Raw genomic sequence first — 19,578 nt, forward strand, 5'->3', positions numbered from 1 at the left:
TGGGGCGCATAGCATTATAAGGCGCATAGAATACAATCTGCAATAGCGGATGCTAACCTAACCCCAAACATCCTCTAGAGGGAGCTACACTAAAGGCAATCCAATCCAGCTTTATTTATATAGAGCCTTCACAACCGCTGCAGCTGGAACAAAGCTCTTTATAGAACATTTAAAATGCTAGGTCCAAGAAATCAGAATGTTGATCCATCTATAAGGCGCGATTTTTAAGGCGCATTGTCGGTTTTTGAGAAAGTTAAATGGTTTCAGATGTGCCTTGCAGTGCAGAAAATATGGTACTATCTGATTTATTATGGAAACCTGATGTGTGAGAGGAAAAACACAAGGCAGATTCTGAATCGGCTCAAGAGAAATCAAGAAAATAATTTTATTTGTATTTTTGGTTAAAACATTCAGTCAACATTTGTTGACCAGTGAATACTCTACTTCCTTCTATTTGAACATGAAACATGTATGATCATTGAAATATCCAAGCATCTCATCTCGCTTCTCCCTCCTGCCAGAATGTTGTTCCCCGAGGTGCGTCGCGACGCGTTCACAGAGGAGCTGATGTGCAAGGCGGATGTGGAGCCCACCATGCGCCCCGTCGAACTCACCATCCCCCACATTAAGGCGCTGGCGGACGTCTATGCTGAGATGTGTGCCCGGGAGCCGCTTCTGCTGGGCTACGACTTCCGAGAAGAGCTCCGGCTGAAACACCTTGGCAAGCGGAGAACACCGAAGGCCATGGCGAAGGGAACGGCGCCAAGTCCTGAGTGACCAAACTGAACAGGACAAAGAGCAGAAAGCCCAGCAGGGCTCAATTAGTGCCGCTCTTGTAGACTTGACATTTCTACCTGGCAGTGGCATGCATTTTTGACACTGTTTTGCGTGCAACCAAGAGTACCGACTGGTTGTTTTATTGGAAGCTAACGAGCAGATTGCCCAAAATGCAAAATGGACACATTATCTCACAGTACGTACACCCCCACATTTGTTCAAGTATTTTATGTTTTCCTGGGTAAACACTGAAGAAATTGATGCTGCATTGTATAGAAGGGACTGTAGAGTTGGAATAAAATAATGTAAATTTCATGTCCATTCAAAATAACACGACACAAATGTCGAAACCACTGGCAACAAAAGACACCCCGAAGTGAAAATGTCCAATGTCACATGGGAGGACAAGACATCACAACCATAAATGTGTGCAGTGTTGTGAGAACACTCTGGACTGTTTTAAAGTTAATTTTGATCAAAAACAGCTCATGTTATGTTTGTACAGTGTCAGCTTGACAATAAAATGTTTTAGTGTAAATTCTGTTCTTGTAGATAGGTCAAGATATTACAGGGTTCTCACGGGTCCTTAAAGTTCATAACAATCCATAAAAAAAGTTTTCAGGGAAAGCTTTTCTGAAAAAACACCCCGACCACGTATAGTAAGGCATTTTGGGCCGGAAAAAAATGACCATGTATAGCAGTGGTCCTCAACTAGAAATGCTGTCGGTCCACTTTTTTTTTTATAAGACCAAGGTCCGGTCCCATGCACGGTGGTCATGGGGACCAGGGCTATAAGCCCATTTAGTATGGTCAAGCCAAGCTTATACAAATTGACACTCCTCACAACCAACCAATAATGGGGTGCATGAAAATAACAATTATTCACTTTGCCAGTACACAGCAAATAATGAGAGGTATTGTGTTGAGGCAGAGGAACTCTTTTATTTTGTTAAGTTGTGCCTGCTTAATAATAGAAATAGCCCTTTTAGGGAAATAAGACATTTTTTACTTTAACTTTGTTAAACAGTAGTTGTCTTTTTCCCTTAATTTAACAAAAGCAAAACAAAATACTCATTTTACCAAAATAAATACTAAAAATGAAAACAAAAATATTATTTTCATTTGTACAATTCCCCTTTTCACACCCCCTCTGAAATCATTGAAAAATATATCAGAAGAGGAGTTAAGAACCATTTTAAATACTGACAAGGGAGCACAGGAATGTGCAGTGCTGTTCTTCCACTAAAAGTGAATGCAATGTCTAAGGCATGCAAATATTATTTGAGGACGCCATTGGGATGTTCATTTAACATGTTGCGGTGTTCTGCTGTTAAACAGCTGCAAAGATCACCGGGTAGACGGGAGCAAAACTGCACACAATCAAAACGTCCGCGATTTGTATTGTATAATTGTCTGTGTGTGGCTCTCCTGTGCTGAAGCTGTGAGCACACTGTGGCGTCGCGCATGCGTCTGTTTCCTGACACAATCATCCATTTTGAATGCGTGACGCTGATGTATGGGCACACCTTAAGTTCAGAGGAGCCAATCAGCGCATCGTTATCGCCGACATTCCCCCGTCTCCAGTTCGTCAAACATTATACACACACACAGAGTCGCGCTGCTGCGCCCTCTGCAATACATCTGTTCGTGCACGCAAATAATACAACGGATAATTTTAACAAGCGATCGCGGTAATGCGCAGATTATAGTCCAAAAATAGAAAATGTATAACGTAAAAATCACTTTATAATTTATTATTTTATACAATTTGCCGAGGGTATGGACAGAGGAGGTCGGCGGACCGGACAGAGGAGGTCGGCGGTCCGGTCGTGGATCGCGGTCCGCCAGTTGAGGAAGAGGGATGTATAGTAAGGCATTTTGGCCCAAAAAAAACAACTATATACAGTAAGGCGTTATGGGCTGAAAAAAAACGATCATGTATAGTAAGGCGTTTTTAGCCGAAAAAATGACCATGTAGTAAGGCGTTTTGAGCCGAAAAAAGGACCATATACAGTATGGAGTTCCTGGCCCCAAAAAAACGGCCGTGTGTAGTAACGCGTTTTTAGCCGAAAAAATGACTATGTATGTAGTAAGACGTTTTGGGCCCAAAATAACGACCATGTACTGCAGGTGTCACCAACATTTTTGAGGGTGAGAGCAACTTCATGTGTACCGATTGTGTGAAGGGCTACCAAATTGATACACGTCTGAAATAACATATTTGTCCAAAATACCTTCAATAATATGAGGATGTGTTATTTTTAATACTTGATGATTTAAATTGTCAGACTTTGATCGTGTTTCGAAATGTCTCACAGTACTGCCAATGTTTGCATTTTTAAATCATAATTTCTACTAGCAAATCACAATGTCCAGGCACTGGCGGGCTACTCAAGTGGTCTTCACGGGCTACCTGGTGCCCGCGGGCACCATGTTGGTGACCACTGATGTACTGTATACTAAGGCGATTTTGGCCCAGAAAAACGACCATGTATAATCAGGCGTTGTGGGCCGAAAAAAATGACCATGTTGTAAGGCGTTTTGGGCGGAAAAAAAACACCAGTATAATAAAGCGTTTTGGGCCGAAAAAAATGACCATGTATGGCGTTATGGGCCAACCTCCCCCCCCCCCCGACTACGTATAGTAAGGCATTTTGGGCCGAAAACCCCCCGATCATGTATAGTAAGGCGCTTTTAGCTGAAAAAATAACCATGTATAGTAAGGCGTTTTGGGCCAAAAATAAAAAAAGACCATTTATGGTAAGGCGTTTTGGGCCGAAAAAAACCCGAGCATGTATATTAAGGCGTTTTTGGCTGAAAAAAAACTACCATGTATTGTATGCCGTTTTTAGCCCAAAAAAAATGACCATGTATAGTCAGGCGTTTTGGGCCGAAAAAAACGACCATGTATAGTAAGGAGTTTGGGCTGAAAAAAAACTCACAATGTATAATAAAGCGTTTTGGGTCGAAAAAAAAACGACCATGTTTAGTAAGGCGATTTTGGCTAAAAAAAAAAATGACCATGCATGTATAGTAAGGCGATTTTGACCGAAAAAAAACGACTATGTATAGTATGGCGTTTTGGGCCGAAAAAAAAACCTGACTACGTATCGTAAGGCATTTTGGGCCGAACAAAACATCCATGTATAGTAAGGCGCTTGTAGCTGAAAAAAAGGCCATGTGTAGTCAGGCGTTTTGGACCAAAGAAAAAAACGACCATGCATAGTAAGGCGTTTTGGTCCGAAAACCCCCCGACCATGTCTACTAAGGTGTTTTTGGCATAAAAAAAGACCATTTATATGGAAAGGCATTTTTGGCCGAAAAAAATGACTATTTTTAGTAAGGTGTTTTGAGCTGAAAATAACGACCATGTATAGTCAGGCGTTTTTATCCCACCAGCACAACGACCATGTGTCGTTAGGCCTTAGTAGTAGTCGTAGTTAGAGGTTCAGAAAATGGATTTGGCCACGCATTTTTCAGAACGCACAGGAAGGCCGGAATCAAACCCTGCACCTCGGCAGCGCGGGACCAAAGAAATAATATACCAGGCAGGGAATGAATTCTCTACATCGACACTCAGTGTAAGTCTGAGTGTGAATAGTTGTGCGGGGGAAGAGGATCAGAAAATGAAAAGCATGCATGTTTTTGAGAACACACAGGAAGGCTGGAGCTAGAATCAAACCCTGCACCTTCGCAGAGCAACACCGACGCACTAACTATTTGACTAATAGTCAGGTGATGAGCAAAGACTTTACATTGTCCATAGATGTAAGTGTGAGCACCAATAGTGCGGAGAAGAAGATCAGAAAATGCATGGTCACACATTCTTGAAAATGCACAAGAAGTCCGAAGCCGGACTCGAACCCTGCACCTCTGCAGCAGAATGCCAATGCACTAACCATTCGACTACTAGGCAGGTCCTGAACAGTCCAGGGTTCCCACAGGTCCTTCAACTTCATTAAAAAAATTTTTTATAGTATGGCGTTTTGGGCCGCACCCCCCCACTATGTATTGTAAGGCATTTTGGGGCGAAAAAAACGTCCATGTATTGTTAGGAGTTTTTGGGCCAAAAAAAACCGACCATGTGTTATAAGGCGTTTTGTGCCGAAAAAAACCACCATGTATAGGATAGCGTTATGGGCCGTAAATTACATTCTTAATTTTCAGGGCAAGCTTCTAAAATCAATAAAAATACTTAAAAATTAACCTGGGGTGTTCATTTCATTTGTGTGTCATTTTCCCCACCCTTCCAATTAATAGTTTCGTCGGAAAATGCGCCTGGCGCCCTTCCCTCAAACTCCGCTGTCAGAGTACATGCCTTCCTGGTTCCTGCTCTGCTTTTCCCACCGTCTTCAATCACTTCCGGTCATTTCGGGTAAATTTGACGAACAGTATGTCAAAAAAAGGCTTAGCTGATTGCCCCTAAAAATAAAGATGTGCCCTTCCTTTGGCAGCAATGATTTGAACACCAACTCAGTGATATGTGGCTTTCTGTTCATTAAATCCACCATGAATCCCCTGCTGAATGAAAAGTCCTTAAAAAGGGCTAAATTAGCCCTCAAAAGTCCTCAAAAGGTCCAGAAGTAAAAAGAAGTGTAAGAGTGGGAACCCTGTATTAGTAATCATTTATATTTATTTTATTTCGGGGAAAAAGCTCATACAACTCTCAACGCGGTGTCATTTTTCTGGATTGCGATGATGCTCGGAAATACACTAATTTGGTGTATAATATACATAAGCAATATATTTTGACTTTTGGCCTGGTAACAGCATTTCCCATTTCACTACTCATCACAAACGAAAGCACACTCCCGCAATGGGTGTTACTTTTTTTTTTCCTCCAAAGGATAACAGACAAGGTACCGCAGAGGGAGAATTGTGCATGTTATGACATCCGCTGATGTTCTCATGAAAGGCCTGTCGCCACAGGGACAAAAGTAATACGAAAGATTTTCTCAGAACTGCTTCACCTGTCTCGGCAGTTAATGTATGATGTACACGCGCGCACGCACACTCACTTGCAGTCCAAGATAGCAATGTTCTCCAGGCACCACTCACAGATAAAAGTTTTATTTCAAAAACAATTCCATCTGGAGGAGGAATTCACATTCATTGGTATGCTAGCATTGAAGGCTTGGCAAGAATGGACTGTCTTTAGTGGATTGCCTCAGAATAGTACCTCAATTCCATCCATATTGCTAAAAAAAAAAAAAAAAATCCCAAACAAAAGCTCACAAAAACCCCAAATCTTTTATTTGCTGCAAATTAATTCCTGCCTCATTTCTGAACTGTACAGTATCATGTAGAAAAAGAATAAACAAGATAGAAAAGAGTATGTACACAAGACCCATTTAAAAAAACATACAAATAGTTGGAAAAAAAATATTGCTTTTACGAATCATTCGAGCAGCCTTATTTCAAACAATTCCTCTGCACACAAATTAGCAATGATCCCAAATGCTAGGCACAACAAAATGATCAACCCACCTTTTAAAAAAGTTTTTTTGGTGTTTTTGCAAAATAATTCCAACTTAAAATGCCTGAAAGCCTTCCACCCAAAAACGCTTCCCACAAAATCAATTGACACTCGGGTAATAAATAAAAATGGCATTAATAACATTAAAACCTGTACAGAAAAATAGTTAAAGCATGTCGGCAAAACAGTGTACTTTAGTGCACAAAATACAGAAAGAAAAGTTTTTATTTGTGACTGCAGCAGGTCTTTGGATCCTTTGCTTTGAGTGAACATGTGACCATGAGCCGGCGTGCTCGGCGCCTTGCGTGTCCCAAAGTATATCAAAGCTCCATCATTTTCCTTCTTTGAAATCTTCAATCATTTTTCATCATTCAGTTTACTTTCAACTGTGGCCCTATCAGCTATTTTTAAAGGTGACAGGAAAAAAGATGACAGAATAGAAAGTGAAAGCAACATGCCCCAAACTCCTGATTTCTTTCAAACCGCCTAGTTTCATTAAAAATAAACTCAGTCAGCCATTATTAATTCGGGGGGAGATTCATACATAGTTTGACCTATTTTTTTTCTTTTTTGCATATGCGGCTACTGACATGTGGTGGGGTCGTGTTATTGATGATCATGGAAGCGTATCATGGCCACATGTTCACTGCTCTTGCCAGCATTTTCTGCTGAACTCTGTCGGGAAACAAACAAAAAGAACCCCCTTATGAGTCATTCTCCAATTATTATTATTTTTTTTACTGTCCCTCTGGCTCTACCTTCGTGGGCTACCTACCCAAAGCTGTGACTGATGGGACTTTCTCGAGAGAAAGACTCCAGCAGTTTGGTGTAAAAAAACAAACCAAAAAAAACCCAAATGCCAACCAGCCAGGAGTTGAAGGGAGGATGGCTGGAATGCGCGGCTGAGATGCTTTTGTTGTGGCCCCAGTGGGCGACATATCCTGAGGAAGGGCACGGTGGGAAAGCCAAGCATGCAAGTCCTCACTCAATTTGGGTGCAGGTCACAGTCCCACCATCATCAAAAGGAAATCTGACATTTTGCACAAATGGAAGTACTTTCACGGTTTTCCGGGTACTAGCCCCAACAACCTGTTCAGTAGCACCACGCTGCTCAGAGACTTGAAAACATCACTGTAAAACTCAAGGATGCGCATATGGGCCTGCATTTGGCCACCCCATTAGTTAGCGAACAAAATGTAGCGACTTCACTGTTTTGGTGAAATGGACCCGATCTTTACTCTTTAACATCAAACCATACTAACGTTCTAATATTAATTAACCTGTTTGACAAGCATTTGTTCTCTCAAAATCTTTTTTTTTTCGCCACACAGTTGGACGACAGTTGTACAATGACCTCGCCGCCAAAATGAATCTTTTTCTTTTTGGGGAACTAGCCTGCACTATTCACTGGAAAAACTCACCCATTCCCACCCGTTTTTGAAGAGTATAAAAATATTGCTTTGTTGCCAATTTGTGGCATCTTGGCACCAAGGAACTAGGCTGAAGTGAGGCGAGGAACTTCACTTAAGTCAGGCCATCGACTTTGTCTAATAGAAAGATGGTACTTAGTCGTCATCTTGTGGCCCCCACTGTCAATTATTCACAGATCTGTAGAACAGCTCGTTCCTGACCCCCGTGAAAACTGGGTCGCAGTGTGGAGTCAAAGATTTGCTTGACACTATTTCTGATTTGAAATGTTGTTTGAGGAAAAAAATACAACAACTTTGCCTTTAGATGCCAGATGATAGTGGCAAAGACCCTACTGAGACTCCTCAACTAGTGTCAACATACTTCCCTGAAACCGTGATGTCACGGACGGCGCCAAATCAATCTTGGTATTGTACTCCACAAAACTGAACAAAATCAGCGACAAGGCAAACTCGCAAATGCCAAACGACACATATTGGGGTGGGGGTATGCTGTACTAGTTGTCAAATGTGACAGCGGACTGAATCAAATGCACTTGTGGTTGCTCAGCGGCCCCTCTTCGAAAATCTGTCAAACCAAATCAGCTCGCCTGGTGGTTGCCGCCTGAGCGGGCGTGTGCTTTGGCTGAGCGCTAACTGGGCTTGTGGTCTTGTGCTCTCTGCGGTCTCTCCAAGGCCGTGTCATAGAAACAGTCCTCATTGACGACCGAGGTCAGACTTTGGACACTAAACTCTCTCTCCAGGAGTGCGTTGAGGTCCAACACGCCCGGCGGCGGCGGGGACGACGCATCGTCGCGGGCGTCCAATGAGCCGCTTTGCTTCTTCATGCATACTAGCGCCCCCTCGCCCCTCCGCAGACTGCTGCTTTTTTTCTTTGCCGCGCTGGGTCGGTCCCTTGCCGGCCTGCTGTGGGGCTCGGGGGGGTCGCCTTCAGGCGAGACGCGGGGCGCGGCCGCGTACGTCAGCATGGGCTCCTCTGAGATTTTTAACTGGAAAAACTGAGCGTCGAGAGTGTCCCGCTTGGCGCTCGCGGTCTCGCTGAAGCCGTCGTCGTCCTCGTCGCTGAGAATGTCAGACTCCTTGACCGAGACGGGAGCGGGTTGGGCGTCAGTTCCTGATAACGACACGGATGGGCCCTCCTGGACAGGAAGCGGGTGCGGGGGAGCGCAGGTGCCACTACTCAGGCTGCCTTGATCCGAGTCCGTTCCCGCTTTGAGATTCCTGGACTGAGCGGGGGGTTCTCCGATCGGCTGCCGACACAAGCGGGAAGCCCTGGAGGAGCCTGCGATCAAGATGGACATGCGAGTCATACATGGGCCTCTTATCTAAGCAAAACACACACAGCTCACTGCCCTGAAGTCTTTTATGACCTAAAAAGTGAAGATATGATCTGCTAAAGGTGCGTTTCACACTTCACACATTAAGCCACCTGACGGGCTGAAAAGAGAACAAAAAAAAGGAGATGCTCTCCTTCCTGCAAGTTCTTCTGTGGAATAGCTCTCAGGAAAATACAACATTCTTGTCAAACATATTGGATTGTTCATGAATACACATCACATCGCTATATACAGAACGTATCGTGTTGCACAGTACGATTTGTTGTTGACACATTGGCTGCTGCTCTTATTCTGCTGACGAATGTACATGATCGTTTTCTTCACTGGTGATTCTTTGAGATTGTTCTTGGATGCTACTCTTGTGCACTTTGCCACTGTAAAACTAACATATCCCGTTGCCAACGAATCTCTGCTTTTTGTACTCTTACTCTATTTTTAGGGAGATTCAACAGAAGAGCCCCCCCACCCCCACACACACAGTACATAAACAAGGGTCTGAAAATGGCTGTCGCTGAATTAAAGTTTATAAATTAAAGTTCCCAATGTAAATTAAGCATTACAACCTCTTGGTTAGTTTTTGAGGAAATGAAATAACACACCAAATGATTGATTACTCATTTATAGCAATTTCACCGGCCGAGGAAAAACATGCTACATTTTGGGCAGATTTGGAGAAAGGCGTGCCAATTCAGGGCGGCCCGGTGGGGATCAGTGGTTCGTGTGTCAACCTCACAGTGCAGAGCTTTGATTCCAGTGTGTGTGGCGTTTGCATGTTCTCGGCGTGCCTGCGTGGGTGCCGGCGTGCCCCCCCCCCCCGCCATTTCCACTACTGTTTATAGAAAACCTATATTAAATATTCTTTTTTTTTTGAAGAAGAAGGAGAATTTAGGTTGAGGGCTATTCAAGGGGTCAATTAGGGTGCCGCATCCTGGCCACGGGCTGCCAGTTGCTCGTCCCTGCTCTATTCCCTTTTTCTTTGGGAATTTGTTTTTTCAGTGGCACTCTGCGTCACTCACCCATCCTGGCGGCAAAGGGCGCCGCGGTGCGCATGGCTGCCAGCCGTTCCTTACAGCCACGCTCCAAGCTGGCCTCGCCTCTCGTGTTCCTCCTGGCGTTCTCTCTGAGGACGGAGCGGATCACCTTGATGATGTATAGCTTGCTCTCTGGCTCACTGGGGAAAGGGAGGGGAAGGAGGGGGCACAGACGAGGAGGCTTGAGCACATAGCGTGATCGACACATGATTTTCAGAGTCGAAATGAAGATTAAGAGGATTGCCGCCAGACTTCCAGTGTGTCCCCAGAGAGAAGTATAGCACCGACATTCATTCGGTCTGATCCCAATTTCTCAGTGCATTATGGGACTTTCCATCATGATGGCAAGCTTCATTCCCGCCGCCGTGCAAACTGAGAGAACTGTCACAATGTAAAGCTTTGACGAGGGCATGGCGGTGGGGTGAGGGGATTTGTTCCGCAACCTGTATCTTCTTTTTTATTTCTGAGTTCAACCCATTCTGTGGCAATATGTCAGATATTGATCCTCAAGTTGGACTTTCAGCACTTAAATTGTCAAAATGTGTGAGATTTCAATTTATGATTTCCAAATATGAGAACAATTTCAATCGTGTTTGTTTGGGGAAAACCCGATAAGGTCTGCGTAACACTGGTCTCGGATCATAAGGTACCAGCTTCATGTCTGACCTGCTACACAGCTGAAAGACCGTCTGTGGTCGCCCTTCCACTTCAGACCTGCAGTGAATCAGCTCCCAGATGCAGCCGCTTTCCGTGCCTGGTCCTGAGAGAAAGCAAGAGTAAAAAGCGAGTTTTAATCCTTAAGTCTTAAAAGGGTTTATCGTTTTAGAGGAAGCTGAATAGAAAATTCTAAAGTAGCGTGCGTGCGGCCAAGGGGAATGAGCTGAGGGGTGTGTTTGGGGAGAAAATGAGAAAGGAGAAGATTCGCTGGCCAATCGAGGCATGACTCGAACTAGATTTCTCAGTAGCGTGGTCAAGACGCTGCCGTTTTAAACTGCAAAATTCCTTCAGGAGTGAAACTACTTTACTTCACATACAGTACATATTAGGCCACTCATCACAACTCGGTCAGTAAACAGACGGCTAACAATCACAGCCCTGGGGATTAGGGCTGTCACCATCAAATATTTTTAAAGTCGATTATGCCATTGATGAACCTGATAAAAATGTATTTTCTATTCAAATGTATTGCAAATACCCCACCCCTTACTGTTTATGAACAGATGATTGTTGTTGAGGTGTGTGCGTGTGCGCATAGGGAATTAGGAGAGGAAGCCAAATGAGGCTGAAAAGTAGAACTTTGAGTTAAGTTCCTCAAAAATATATATATATATATATATTTTTTTTTTCCCCAAGACATGATTAAATTGGTTTGAGCTTTAAAAAAAATCTTTGATGCTGCTTGGATAGTTTTGTCATTTCATCATATCTCAGCTTGCTGTCTTTCACTCATCCATAGTTTCACTTTAGTCAGGCATCATTTCAAATAGAATAACTTGCATCCAAAACGGGTAATTCCAAAGTGTCCCTTAACAGTCTTACCTGCTGTATTTCCCAGCCTGACCTGGAGTGCAGACAGAGGGATGAGCCAACGGAACTTGAATGGGTCCGGATCACCATGGGAAAGCGTTGAACGGGGGTTATTCTGATCACACGCGCGCATGCACACACAAAAAAACAAACAAACAAAGAATGTTAACGTTATGTTTTTGATACCATTTATTATTGATACCAGTGGAAGCACACAAGCGCAGCCTCTCACCATCTTCTTCTTCATCTTGTTGTTGTCCCTGTAGACCAATATGACTGCTTTCTTGAAGACTGGCAGGAAAAAAAAAATCACACTCAGCATCTTTGCTTCTGCTGAATGCCTCATTGGGGGAAGTGGAATGAAGGGGGAGCCCCCACAGAGGCATTTTAGATGCAAACTTGAAGTCGAAAAGAGGCAGTTTCAGTATAATACTGCAATTGTCATTTGTTTCAATGGATTAAACCCTAACAAATATTTTTTTTACAATTATCTATCCATCTATCCTCACTATATGGTTGCGGCTATGCTGGAGTTGTCTTTAGGCGACAGGGCGGGTTACACCCAGAAGTGGTCATGAACAAATTTCTTGCTTCATTAAAAGGAAAGTTGACCATTGATGGAACATTGCAGGTCAGGATAGCGGTCATTTTACATGTTTGTCATGTGCTCCATCATTTTCTGTTATGCCCCTAAAAGGAAGAAAACACATTTTTGCGCTTGCCCCCATTCTCCGCTGTGACTGTAAGTAGTTGAAATTTGCAGCAAAAAGTAAATTTGTCTATTACAAAATTGTTACAAGGACAACTCTGACATATAACCAGCTTTTTTACGATTGTTTTTTTTTAAATCTGTAACCTTGGCATTAGTGTTTTAATGTGTGTTGTTTGGGGAATCTATACATCACCATTTGGTATATTTCGTCAAGCTCGCCTTAACAGGATATAACGCATTGGTGGATATCCCCCAAAAATCTGGTTTGTCACATTTCAAGTTCAAGTCAACTTTATTGTCAAATGCGCTCTATGTGTGTCTCTGATGAAATATCCAATAAAACAATACAATGTGCAACATAGAGCGCAGATGAAATTTATTTCCTCTCAAACCTTTGGAAGAGGCCCGAGGATATCCAATTTCCCGATTATTTTTGTTTGTGTCGCTTCAGATTAAAAATAAATAAATAAAAATCGAAAGTGTGCCGCATGAATTTCGCAGTGTAAATGTAGCCTCAGTCACCGGTCAAATCATTCGGCACACCGCTGATCTTATGCGATCCAATGAAAAAGAGCAGTATAACCACACAAAAAACCCAACAACAACAACAACAACAAAACTCTCTGTGACCGTGTCCATCAAAACTCAGCATCATTCGGATAGTCGACCAACTGCGACTGGTAAGTACTATTTACAAAAAAAATTAACAAAAAATTATAGGGAAAATGACAGTGGAGAACACTCTAAATTGTCCCTAGGTGTGAGTGTGAGCGTGGATGGTTGTTCGTCTATGTGTGCCCTGCGATTGGCTGGCAACCGATTCAGGGTGTCCCCTGCCTACTGCCCGGAGACGGCTGGGATGGGCTCCAGCACCCCCCGCGACCCTAGTGAGGATCAAGCGGTACGGAAGATGAATGAATGAATGAATGAATGACAGTGGAGGAAGCAGACTTACCAAACACAGTCATTTCGGGGTCTTTCCTCATGCGGCCCAATGACGGGTGTGGATTGAGCCAGACTGCAGTGGAATGCAGAAGAAACTCCCCCATAGAGATTTCGGTGACCTGTGACACGCACGAACAATTGCGTCAGATTTACAGCTGGCTCACACACACATTTTTAGGGCTGGGCAAATAACTCAAGCATGTTTATTATTTTTTTTTCCCCCGGCATCCTGGAGACCCACTATGTGTATACAATTATTAGAAAAATCAGTTTTCTATCATATATGCCTATTATCCCTTTTGATGCACCCGTAACCTGATAACATGATAAACTGTCCAATGTAGTCACCGCTGACCCTGAAAGGGTTAAACAACAGACGACAAGTAGTGATGACTATGTTTACGCACACGTTTTCCAACATCATGGACCGATATTTTTGCAAATTCACTTTGAATATTTTTACTGCAAAGCCTGCCAACTAAATATTCTATTAATCTGTAAATATATTCAGTACCCAAAAGGCAAAAGAACAGAAGACGGCATAAACAGCACCAAGTGGCAAAGCAGATTTGTGATGTGTGTGTGTGTGTGTGTTTTTGGGAATATGCAATTTGACGTTTCATTTTTATAAAGAGGACTAATCATTCCTATTGGGCAGCTTATAAGATTGGACTTGTAAAGTATGTACGTACTTCTCTATCGTGGCTGGCCTGCTCGGTAACAAGTTGATCAAAGACTGTGCCGTAATCCTCGTAGATTTTCTGCATCTCATTGATGTGGCTGGCCACCTTCTCCATGGCCCTGAGTGCCTCTGCACGGGCACACCAACAAAACAAAGTTTTCGCAGTGATCAACTCTTTGAAAAAACACAGGCAGCACTGCACTGAATGGCAAGTGCCAAAAGAGCATCCCGTATTTATTTATATACCGTGTGTGAATATAGCTTTAAATCTGCACGCCTACCTGTGAGGTGGTAGTGCTCGTCGCTGTTGGCATCAGTAAGGGAGACCAGCTCCCTGAGCAGCAGGGGGTACTTGAGAACTCTTTGCACTGGTTTAATCAGATAAGACTCCAGGGTGGAGGAGTGCTGCTTTGTGGGGTTCCTTGCATCCAAAAATTCCTTGAAGGCCCGATCCGTCTTGGCTTCAAAACAAATAGAGACCAAATTGCTCATAATTCGGGGTAGAATCAGTCACGTTAAAAAGAATTGTGTGTTATATACTCATACAAATATATGCACATATATTAGGGGTGCAACGATACACAACATTAACAGTGTGGTCCGATTCAATACTTTACACTTCAATACTTTTTCTATACAAGTGGGGGGGGGGGGGGGGGGGGGTTAATTGGAAAATGTTTTTTCTTAACTTATAAACTAAGCTCAGAGTGCTATAATGCTAATTCCAAATCAATACAAATTTTACATCCATGCCCATTTTCAGACGGTAGCAGAAGCTCACTGATGATCAGAAACAAGGTAGAAAGGTGAAAAAGATGCCCAGAGAGAGAAGCCAATCCATAGAAATCCACTTTTAAAATAATATTTTTAACATTGTGTGAAGAACATCAGGGCGGGAAAGTTATTATAGTATATTATGTAATGGGAAAAATTACTACTGCACACTTATTTGTGCTATTCAATTATATTAAGCTATATTCCGTTATATGCTTGTATTTGTTATTTTCTAAAAACGATTTCATATAGATGATATAGTGGAGATTGCCACAATTGTACATATTGGATTGGCTGTGTTTGCCCTCAGCCTTGATGAATAGTTACGGTCCTGGGCTGAGCCAGCAATGATGTCACCAGAAGCCTGACAGGCAGCCAGAGTTTGATTAGCGGCTCGTGAGCAGAGGTAAAAGGCAGCTCGTGATGAATTCACTATCGATGCGTCATATGTACATCATTGTAATAGTGGATCCTTCAATATGCTGCCAAGTGTGGCTGCATGCGTTGCTGGTCATCCCGATTTACCACTCAATTCAGAATCTTACAGTTTGTAACCACGAGCTAAAAGGGGGAAGCTCTCGGAGGTTAGCCGGGAGACAACGGCGTGCACACAACAACCCAGCGTCTGCATCTGGGGCGCTGTCAAACACAAAGTAGCCTACGTAATTATTCAGCAACTATTTTTTGCTCGTTTTGAACCTGTTGGGAGCAGTTCATAGCTGGTTGCTTTCCACTTAAATGTGGTTGCAGCCAGACTTTCTGTGAAAAGTGGACTGTGCACCAAAGGCATTTTTTTCTCGTGTTTGCCTACACAACATTAGCTTCGCAATTCGCACTGACTTCTTCTGTTCTCTTTTGTTCCGCTTGCACTTCACCTTCATTTGCCATGGGTGCCACATTTGTTTTTGATGCTAGGCAACTAATCAAGTCTCTTAATTAAACCTGCTGTAGAAAAAAAAAAACGTTTCGGCACAGCCATCAGAATAGAGAGGGCATATAAGTGATAATAGAGGACACATCTTTTCCTTGAGCAACACGCTTGCATTGTAGGGGGGCATTAATGTATTCATTACAGCACTGCCAGCTGCAGACAGGCAGCTCAGTTGACATCTCCTGGACTAATTGTCAGGCAATTAACGAGTCGACAAATAAACAAGGAAGCCAGCCTGTGGTATAATGTCAGGGGGAGGGAGGTGACAAAGACGGATGGCAGAGATAGCCATCCATTTCTTGGGATTGGCTTGACAGACTTCCTGGGTGTCCTTGGATCAACTGGACGTGATCAGGCAGAGGCGTGAGTCACGACTCCGCTTTGCACTCACGTTGTATGTAGAGTTAGCCAGTGCTCCACTGTGCAATTATTTGCGTGCTATTCTCAGATTGGATCATTTGGACCTAACATAGAGACAAGCATTTAAGGCTGTCGCATCACCTAACAACAAAAAATATACAGTATATTCTGTATATAGTTAATACCTAATTAATTGGTGATTTAGGCTTGTGGGGAAAAAAAAGGTCATCAATCCCTAACGTGGTGCACCTTTTTTATTAAACACTGACGGATGGGCAGTCCAATCCTTTCACTGGCTCCCTTGTACATTTTAGAGTTTTTTTTTTTTAAGTTGTTTTTGAATCTTTAAATGGTCTTGTCCCACCTTTTCCTGTCTGAGCTCTTCCACCCCCCGTGGACCTGCCCGGTGCGGAGCAGACACGACTGGAGGACTAAGTGGAGGCTCTGAGGGGATCAAACCTTTTCCATTGCCGGTCTCTCTCTCTGGAATGACCTCCCGCTAAACATGAGGCAAGCCTCCCTTCTCTCCGCACATCTTTGAAACTGGTCTTAAAACACATTTTCATTCCTTGGCATTTGGCAGCTTGAGACTCTGCCTTGTCTTAGGGTGTTGTGGTGTTATACTCTTTTTATGTTTTTCATTTATTGTTTTAACTGTATCCTTTGTGGTATGGCATTTTTTTGCTCCATGTACAGCACTTTGTAGGCAATGATGTTAAAGGTGCTTAGCCACATGCAGTTAAGTTATTTTAAAATGTTTGCGACCATTTCAACATTTCTTTCAGTAAATTAAGTATTGCTCCCATTACCGGCACGGTATAAACAGCACGTGATTGTCCTCTCCGTAATGCTGAGCTATCAGAGACTTTGTCTGGGTGTTTAATCCGATTAGATGCCCCGCGGTTCACACTGAGAAATGCGCCATCTAATTCTGATCGTGGGGCAAAATGACCCCTTCAACCTCCTCTAACCTTGAAGGCAAAGAAGCAAACGCTCTTAAGAGTTCTTTACAGCGCTGCCAAATAGCGTTGGAAAGGCCAGAGTGATCACAAGTATAAATCATTTTGAAATGTCTACTCCCTCACATTCCGAGGAAGATGCAGAGATATCTTCGTTGTCCGTTGTATGCTGCGTATTCTTTGGTGTTTAGAAGGTTAATTTAAAGTTTATCCAAATGTTAAGCCCTCATCTGTTTGGAAAGAGTGATGATCTTTTTAGTTGTGTAACCGTGGGTCATGAACTGACAGTGGTAAGCAGAGTCTCCCTTCTTGCAACCGAAAGAGGCCCCCGCCCCGCCACCTGAGACTGTGGGGTGCTGTCAGGTGTGACTGATGCAACACAGTTGCAACGATGCCGAGATAGCAGATAGAGAACCAGGATTTTTCGGGTTGCATTTTGTGATCCAAAAAGGTCATCAAAATATTAAGGAACACCTTCTGGGCATTTCTAGAAACTTGAAACCACAATCGCAGTATTATACCATTGATACTGTTTAAAGTGATTCTTCTCTGATGTCATTTAAGCTCTACGGATTTAAAATGCACCTGCTAAAATCGTGCTTGTATACCTAATAATGTAGCCAGTATGTGTGTGTGTGTGTGTGTGTGTGTGTGTGTAGATTTCCAATAACCAATTAGGGCTGTCAAGATTACTAGACTAGTCACGACTATGCCGGCGGCTAATTTAATAGTTGATGTCATCATTAGTCCTCTTCTCACTGCCGTTTTGTTTTTCTTCCGTTACTGCTGGCCGTTTGCCTGTCTGTGACGCACTTGCGCAGCTAATCCGCGTCATCGGTGATGTATATAGAAGCGCTGTAGCTAGTGTCATGGCTCACCCGTGTTCGCAACAGAGTCCAAAAGAGCAACAGAGTCCAAAAGAGCAACAGAGCAAATCCATCCCCCAAAAATAGTTAATGCCATGCAAACCTGCCGTCATGGCAGCACGGTGGTAAAAGGAAAGCATGTTGGGGCTGCTGACTGATTCAATTTCTGACATGGGGAAAAGTCCTGTCTCAAATCGAGCTTTAGCGCGCGCAAATCATGTTGTGTGTTTGATGGAACACTGTAACAATGTCATGTTTGGTTAAAGTAATATATTGTAGCATCTATTATGGAGGCATAAGTCAGTGAATTTTTACGCTTATCAACAACCGAAGCACAGCAAGTGAATGGCGGTCGCGACGCCGGAACACGAACAGCACACGCACCCGCTCGCTCGCCGCGTCTCTCGCTCCCACACTCGCAAAAACGGGAGCACTCGAAGTAAAAGAACTTGACAGGCTGGCCACAACCTCTCAACGCCAACACGTAACAATAAAACACGCATAGCCCAGTTCATTATGATGTACGACTTTAGAGTGCCAAAAATACACTCCCCCTGCTAATTTTAAAATACACTAAACATTTGCAGCAGCATGTTAACGCCACAGTATCAATTTAATCTGGACCATCATTTATAAACTTGTCAGGAATGCTGCTGCAAGCTTCAATCTTTAAGTGGAATGTACCAGCATCGTAATTTTCTTGTTTTTAATTTGCACGTACCTTAAAGAATTAAAGCTAGAAGCTAATGATGGATATGTAAGCTTCTTGCTGATGCCATATGCTACGATTCCTCGACTAATCACGACACTGTTGTTGAGAAGTCGACGAGCAAAAATCATCGTTTTATGGCAGTCTTATTATCACTATGTCGTACCTCTCTCCAGGACCTTCTGGACCTTGATGTGATTGGCACAGAAGCCACTGTAGAGCTTGAAGTGGTCAGCGTAGTACAGGAAGGAACCCCCGAGAGAAAACAGAAGCTTCTGTGAACGGACAAATATAGGCGATGAGGCACAATGCATGACAAGGAAAGTGTGAACATGGAAAGGTTGTGAGCAGAATGCTCCGAACCTCCCTCTCTTGGGAGACAGACTGAGCGTTCTGTCCTCTCCCCCTCACCTCACCTCTCGAGTATAGCGGGGCTTTCAGCACCTCACAATCTGACCAGTGAACCACCGTACGCGATCAATAGACCCCCGTGCCATGTCGTGTCAAGCCTATAAATCAGCCGGCAAACCTCGTGCCTCGCCGTCTCCATTATTTATCAACCTCGAGCACTCAGCTTTGACACCTTTTGTATTGCGGAGGTGGCTCAATTAAAGTCCAACTGAGTGATATCACCCTGAAATCTTTTGCCATTTTGATAATAACAAAATCTAACCTTGAACTGGGAGGGCGTCTCAAGCGTGCTGAAATCAGGGGAGCAAGCGATCCTCTCTTCAAGAGTCTGCAGGAAGACCCTCTGGAAGTCTAGCATCTCTGGCAGACTGCCGAACAGACTCTCCATCTGGGAGGAAACACGGAAAGGCGAAAAATTGGGGGTGAAGTGAAGTGTGAGACAGTCGAGAGTGACACGGTGAGGGAAATGCAAGGTAGGGAGGAGGCCAAGAGAGCTTGTAATTCATAACAGTAAGTCAGGCAGGCACCCTGGAGTGCAGTAAAACCTCCACTTTGATGCCGACATCACTTACAAAGGCACTTAAGGAACAAGCAATGACTCTGCTCTCAATGTAAGACACGCACTCATACACGCATACCTATGCATTTTTTTCC

General features: G+C 43.5%; 2 protein-coding genes across 10 annotated transcripts in view; one reads left to right on the forward strand and one right to left on the reverse strand.

The window, feature by feature from the left end:
- tfb1m (transcription factor B1, mitochondrial) overlaps positions 1 to 1,315 on the forward strand; it is a 70,161-nt gene extending 68,846 nt beyond the window's left edge. For all 7 annotated transcript variants that reach the window (XM_052086858.1, XM_052086854.1, XM_052086856.1 and 4 more), the window contains exon 8: positions 522 to 1,315. In XM_052086858.1, coding sequence (XP_051942818.1) covers positions 522 to 777 — 256 coding nt within the window. In that variant the 3' untranslated portion in view covers positions 778 to 1,315. The remainder of the gene's footprint in view (positions 1 to 521) is intronic.
- Positions 1,316 to 5,831: 4,516 nt separating this feature from the next.
- Positions 5,832 to 19,578, reverse strand: part of tiam2a (TIAM Rac1 associated GEF 2a) — an 88,639-nt gene continuing 74,892 nt past the window's right edge. For all 3 annotated transcript variants that reach the window (XM_052086828.1, XM_052086829.1, XM_052086827.1), the window contains 10 exons: positions 19,187 to 19,312; positions 18,680 to 18,788; positions 14,196 to 14,375; positions 13,925 to 14,043; positions 13,243 to 13,351; positions 11,808 to 11,866; positions 11,588 to 11,690; positions 10,715 to 10,808; positions 10,034 to 10,188; positions 5,832 to 8,962 (listed from right to left, as the gene is read on the reverse strand). In XM_052086828.1, coding sequence (XP_051942788.1) covers positions 8,313 to 8,962; positions 10,034 to 10,188; positions 10,715 to 10,808; positions 11,588 to 11,690; positions 11,808 to 11,866; positions 13,243 to 13,351; positions 13,925 to 14,043; positions 14,196 to 14,375; positions 18,680 to 18,788; positions 19,187 to 19,312 — 1,704 coding nt within the window. In that variant the 3' untranslated portion in view covers positions 5,832 to 8,312. The remainder of the gene's footprint in view (positions 8,963 to 10,033; positions 10,189 to 10,714; positions 10,809 to 11,587; positions 11,691 to 11,807; positions 11,867 to 13,242; positions 13,352 to 13,924; positions 14,044 to 14,195; positions 14,376 to 18,679; positions 18,789 to 19,186; positions 19,313 to 19,578) is intronic.

This window comes from Hippocampus zosterae, chromosome 14, assembly GCF_025434085.1.
Source record: "Hippocampus zosterae strain Florida chromosome 14, ASM2543408v3, whole genome shotgun sequence".
Taxonomy (NCBI): Eukaryota; Metazoa; Chordata; class Actinopteri; order Syngnathiformes; family Syngnathidae; genus Hippocampus; species Hippocampus zosterae.